Here is a 6,597-nt window from a genome sequence, read left to right on the forward strand (position 1 = left end):
CCAGGTAAAGGAACATGACTAACGCGAAACACAAAAGATCGAGTACATAACTCATATTTACACGATAACAGGCTATATACACATTTATCTAATAACATCAAAAATAAGGAGATTATAATAAGCCGCCAAATGCGCTGGCTTGTGAGTTTTGGGCGTCATAATACTGCTTACACTCCTGCGTATTAAGCGTGTTAAACGCGCAATCCGTATAGTTCCAAGCGTGCATCTCAACATTGGCTTGGGAACAATCCTGGCTATATCTGTAAAAACGTTGGTCTTCCATTTCCACCGGTGATTCTCTCGTGTCAATTGGATAGTACTGTGCCTCCTCTGGGTAATATTGCTGAGGATACGCCTGTTGATCACAGTACTCCAGTTGGTATCCGGTTCCAAAGAGCTCGGGTGATGAGGTTTCGCTGGATTCGGATCCGGCCGCTCGTTGCCATTCAAACCAATACGAATCTTCGGGCCTTGAATTTTCGCTGTTTAAATCCGCGAACGTAGGTGGTGATTCGAGGGTGTTCTCTTCCATTGGGAAATCGAGTCGTATTGGTTGATCTAGTTGGAAAATTTCCTCCGGGTGGAAAATATCATCAGCTGGTAGAGCACTGGGTTCGTATGGTTGTTGATGTGGGGCTGATACTGGGGGCGCTACGTAGGTGTAAGGTTGTTCGGATTGGGTCCATGTTGATGTCGTAAATGTTTCATTTGAGATTTCGTGACGCCAACGGCAGTTGCATTCAAATGGTCCACAGGTGCAAGTTAAGCCTGAAAAAGCCTTTATTTAGTAGAACTTGCAAATGAATAAAAAAGAATATAAAGAAGATTTTAGCATTTTATACTCAACGGTGGCTCTGTTTAACGAATTCTACAAAATTATGCCGGAATTATATACACGGACAGATATGGAAATGCTGCTGTGGTCTCTGGAAGAATGACCAGCGTTGTGGAACAACTCTACTCCTCAGCATAATGCTGAGCCAGGGCCAATTACAACCACAGCACACACGCATTACACAATTAAACCTTTTTCTTTAAAAAAATTGTTTTTTATTTATTTTTGATTATTGTTATTTTATGTGTTTTGTTAGTAATAAATGTTATGTCTAAATGTTTATCCTAGCAAGAACAAGACCTGAAATGAAAATAAACTACAACAATTCAATATAAAGGATTTGTCTACCTCTTTGGCTGTCTGGAATCAGTGGTGGAGGCTGAAGGTGGTTGGTCTTTTGTGTCATTTGCTTGTCAGGCTTAACATTAAGGATCTTATCGGCGATGGCTGCTTCTCTTGCTAGTAGAAGAGCTAAGCCTCGCACTCGCCTTCCCGCACCCAGAGTCCTCCTCACTTCACTTGCGCCTTTAGCTTCAGGTCGAGGATGGTCGTGGGAGCCTTTTGCTTGAAAGAATATTGCGTGCTCTGTATGTCTCCAGAAATGGGTTACAGGGTAACCGCAATGACCTCTGCAGGGCTGTACTTCTAGTCGTCCGCCATTGCAGAGCCGATTTGGACATGGTTTACCTAAATAAACATTTGAACGTTGGTACAGGAACGTTATAAATTATAATGGATGTGTGCCTGTACGTAAGTATAGATAGCAAATCTAACGAATAAAACTATAGATTCATCAGTAAAATATATAAATCGTGCTCATGCAGTGTTGACAGTGATGTATTGGTAAAATAAGAAGTAAGGGAAAGCAGAGTGATAGTGGCAGCAAAGAAAGTCCTATTTTCAGCAAACTATCTTTTTTATTGTTTTTATTTTTTCTTATCCTTTCTATGAAACTCGCAAATTTAAAATATAATTTGCATTTTAAATAAAAAAAAGTACTGGAATCCCTTCCGGTACTGGAACACGTTCCGGTTCTGAAAAAGGCGTTACCCTTGCAATACACCACTGTTAAGTACCTACGACGCTATTTTATATTATTTCATTGAATAGGAATCTATTATACATTGTCTATCTTATGCTTGACGCGTGACTATTTTCATATAAACTCGACTGCTGGTTGGCCTTTGGTAGGTCCTTGTCTAGTAAAACTATACAATTGTAATTCCTTACCTTGCTGTTTTTTCCTTGCTTTATCACAAATTGCTGGTCGTAAATGTACACGCGAACCGTCTGGCAATCTACACCTCGTAGAACATACGAGAACTCCAAGACAGCTCTTCTTCAGAATGTGAACGTTGTGGTTATTTGTATTCCTCATTGCCCAGCCAGAAGCATGCCGCCTTGCCTCCTCACAGCCAGGAGGATAAACACGTCGGACGTGGCCATCACACCATTCTCCAAATGTGTCAAAATGCGTCACTCTGGGCACGACGGCGTCATTAATGTCCCATTCGGGCGTAGCGTGTCCGTCTGACATGTCGCTTCTGGTTCTGAAATAGAATTTATACATTGCACTAAATATACTACTAATTGGCATAGTAATAAAAGCTGAACTAATGTATCTAAATGGAAACCGTTGTGGAAGCTGCAGGCGCGCGGTACATTTACTACACAAACGTTTACCAAAGACTAAAGGCACGGATTAAGTGTAACTTTCGATACCTATAAAGCATTCTATTTATTAGTAAAATACACATATATAAGAATACAAGAGAAATATGAGATAAAAATATATTTTTCCAAATGAATTAAAATCATAGATTTAACAGCGTTATCCTCTCGTTTATAAGCTCTAACGCATATTGAAATTTTGGTCTGCTTTATCGTTATTCGTTGAGAAAGCTCCCCTTTACAACGACTCGTTAAGCCAATTGAAAAGTTGGAGCTTTGGGGAGTGCTTAATTGGTATACGCGTTTGAACCTGTTTAGCAGTTATACAATCATTTATTTTAGTACATCGATATGTATATCATTGTTAAAATAAAATGAATTAATTTTGTAAAGATTAGCGAGAAAGTTATATATTTATGGTGAAAAGCTCAGTTGGAAGCTAAGTGTGTGTCTTTGTATTTCATGCAACACAGCACCGAGGCGTATTTTATTTTAAAAAATACAGCTTTCCATACAATTTTACAGCGTACGAGATGTGACTTTCGTACAGTTTCAAGGACAAAGAAACAAGGAAAAAGAGACAAAGGGTTTTAATATATTTCTTTCCCCTGAAGATCCTCTCACAGATAGTTTTATAATTTCGTTTATGCATAGAAAATATCTAAACTAGGTATAGTATAAACCCAGAGAGGTCTTTTTTGTATCAACTAAGACATTGTACTGTTATCTGTGGATAACAACTTGAATTTTTATAATTATTCTGACAACCATTTTGTTAGCAAGACGCCTTGCAGACTGGATTTAATTGTACCATGAGTATAAGACTACTAAGCTATCAATCTAAGTGAAAGAAAATGTTAGTTAAAATTTCTTTATACTAAATATCCGAGCTTTGAAAACGGATCCCTTATTTAATGTCAATGAGTTTCAATTAAAACCAATTGGCCCGACACCTTACAGTTACCCTAACCTAACATTATGCTTGCTTAGTCATCTATTTAAGTTACCAACTCCGTGTAAATGTAACTTACACATAGTCATATTTACAAGTATGTTATATGAATGCGAGGTATAATGCTTATTATTGTTTAACCAGGGCTGATTAAGTAAAAAGTGGTGCAGTGGTACAGTGGCGCTACAATACTTTTTTAGGTCTCGGCCTCAGATTTATAATCTGTTTCATAATTATTTGTCAATCTAATAGGCAGGTAGGTGAACGGCCTCTTGTGCTTGACACACTCGACTTTTTGGATCTAAGGCAAGCCGGTTTATTCGCGATGTTTGCCTTCACTGTTCGAGCGAATGTTAAATTTGTACATAGAAATTCCATTGGTGCATAGCCGGGAATCGAATCTACGATCAGCGGTGAGTCGCACACTGAAACCTAGAGGAACACAACCTGGGCTGATTAGTTTAATAAAAGCGTTTGCTGTGCCTAATCTGCATTACACGTACCTGTAAGTAATTATTATATTATAATTTTTTGTTCGCAATTTTGTGTAATTGTTATATTAGATTGTAAACTGTAGAAAATTTTATCACATATGCGATGAAGTTTTAATACATAAATAGCTAAAGACTGATGTTATATATTAGGAATTTCAAATTAACATTTAAATAAAACTCCATATACTATAAATATGTATATTAACGTTTTGCGTGATGTACAATTATTATCCCTATAACGAGTAACTCTCGTCTGGAACCAATTAAAATATTTTTTATATTTTATAGTATTCATAGATAATATTTCAACAAAATTTTGCCTCGCTAGAACAAATTCAGTCCGATGACCATTCTGTTAATCAGTATTGCACTATTAAACGAAAACTACTTTACAAACAGTTTAATTAGTCAATTTGTAATAGTCCACATAAAAAAATTGTTGCGCAATGCAATGGATAAATGAGATACTAAACAATTTATTTACATCGCAATAACAGAAAACAGGAGAAAAATATGATTAGATAAATGAAGACAATGGGCGGTCTTAGTGCTAAACGCAGTTTCTTCCAGAGTAAATATTAATACATATATACTTACATATTGCAATGCCAACATCACACGTATTTTTTTACGTCGATTAAATTAAATTTTTTATATTATCATAATGTAAACTCGTTATATTGGTTTTACTTGAGTCTGGGAGGAAATTTTTATCCTGCATTGAATACAGTTGAATATTCTAGCATTTCTGTATAAAATCTATTGTATGACATTCCTAAAGTATCATAAAATATGATAACAGTAAAACCAAGGGACGGAAAAAATGAACAACTGTCATTCGTGAAATCTAAATGCTTTAAAAAGCAACATTTACAACATTGAATGCACCAAAATTTTTCTTTTGTAGGGTAAATTATAAGATTACAGCTTGGTACGGTATGATTGACAATTAACTGTTAGGGATTAATTATATTTACCAGAAACGTTCTCAATAAAAAAAAATGTGTGCGTGTACTAGGGTACACACGTAAGAAGTGAAACCTTATGACCTTATTTTTCGAAAAATGTACTGTATGCAACTTTATAGAAATTGGTTAAATAATGTTAAATTAGTTAAAGTTTAACAAAAGGCTTTTATTATCATAGTCATAAATACAAATTATACAATTATTTCATTTTACCTCATTACTACTAAGATTATTACAGAATTTCATTAATTGTAATAGAATAATTACTATCATTGTTAACGTTATTATATATTTTTGTTATAAATGGATTACTTCTCTTCGAATCTCTTCGAATCAACCGTGGTAGCGACAAGAAAAAAATGACCCGTAACCGAAAAATGTGACGCGTAACCCAAAAATGTGACGCGTAAATTTTTTTCCAACGCCGATAAAGAATTTTCATGTCAAAAAAATGCACTAAATCCACCTAATTAAGACTTTAAATAAAAAGAAACTTAACTAAAAACTGTTTATTTTAAAATAAATATATATATTGTCAAAAACCTTCATTTCACTGATTCCAAATTAGATTTTCTAGTTATATCATCAATATATGTTAAAAAAACTATATTTAACTTCTAACTTGGAATCCCTATTCCTTAATCGAAGTTGCGTTTTAGGTAAATGCAATTTTATCAGTTTAACCGTCAATATAATAATTAAATACTTACAGGATAACCATCTCCAATAATGTAAAAACGTAATCACAATGTCTGTATAAATATCACACACACAACACGTATAGTTCAATTCCGTGATCCCGCATAAAAACTCCACACGCGGTTAACACGAGACCTCATAGCTCACTGACTTTAACGGCAAAAATAAACACAGGGATGATTGTCCCCACCAATATCCTTAGGGTAAGCGTGATCAGCCAATAAAAGAAAAGCATTTTATAAGCCCCGCCTATTGACCAATCAGGGCTCAAGCACCGTTTTCACGCGTCCACCAATGGCGTTGATTTGCGTTTTCAGGAAAGGCCAGATGGGATGTTTCAGATACATCACCTAGTTACATAGTTATCGGTTCTCGTATTGATTTTTGCGTTTCCAGTGCGCCCTTGCTCTCTTGGTTTGTTATATAATGTTAAAATTAATATATGAATTATACCTGTCATATATGTTTCATTAAATTCAACGAGAAACCAAACATTAATCTAATCACATGATACGTATGTGGTAATTTCTGTCCAGGAAGTGTCAAGCCGACAATAATTGTAATATTTTTTTTATTGAAGCAGACAATCATATGTTACGTTATTGTTATATTAGTTACGATGTTGTTCTAAATATTCTATTAGTAGTGGTTAGGTTATAAGTACAATTACCTAAGAAACTTTCGCTATTGCCGCCAGCATACTGTTGGCATGGCTTCGCACTCGCCTCACCAGAGCTACAGCTCGCTTGCGCAATGACAATGCATAGACGCCAAATTCTCTACATATTAAAAAAATATTATTCATTCATAAAGATTACGTAATGATTAATAAACATTTCCAAACATTTAGGTAATGCAAGTTGAAATCGATTAAAGAAGATGAACGGACGAGAAGGAAATCGCCATGTTGTTATTTGACAAGGTTCAACAACCACCCCCTTCCTTACCAGTCATATTACTCTTTGCTTCAATCATAAT

The 6,597-nt window shown here is 35.3% G+C and overlaps 1 protein-coding gene across 1 annotated transcript; it reads right to left on the reverse strand.

Moving 5' to 3' along the window:
• Positions 1-112: 112 nt before the first annotated feature.
• LOC123710575 (transcription factor glial cells missing 2-like) lies at positions 113-5,669 on the reverse strand. Its single transcript, XM_045662563.1, has 4 exons — positions 5,631-5,669; positions 2,066-2,385; positions 1,184-1,522; positions 113-768 (listed from the first exon to the last, which is right to left on the reverse strand). The coding sequence occupies exons 1-4, from the start codon at positions 5,639-5,641 to the stop codon at positions 113-115; spliced, it is 1,326 nt and encodes a 441-aa protein (XP_045518519.1). The 5' UTR covers positions 5,642-5,669.
• Between the last annotated feature and the right edge of the window lie 928 nt (positions 5,670-6,597).

Source organism: Pieris brassicae, chromosome 6 (assembly GCF_905147105.1).
Source record: "Pieris brassicae chromosome 6, ilPieBrab1.1, whole genome shotgun sequence".
Lineage (NCBI taxonomy): Eukaryota > Metazoa > Arthropoda > Insecta > Lepidoptera > Pieridae > Pieris > Pieris brassicae.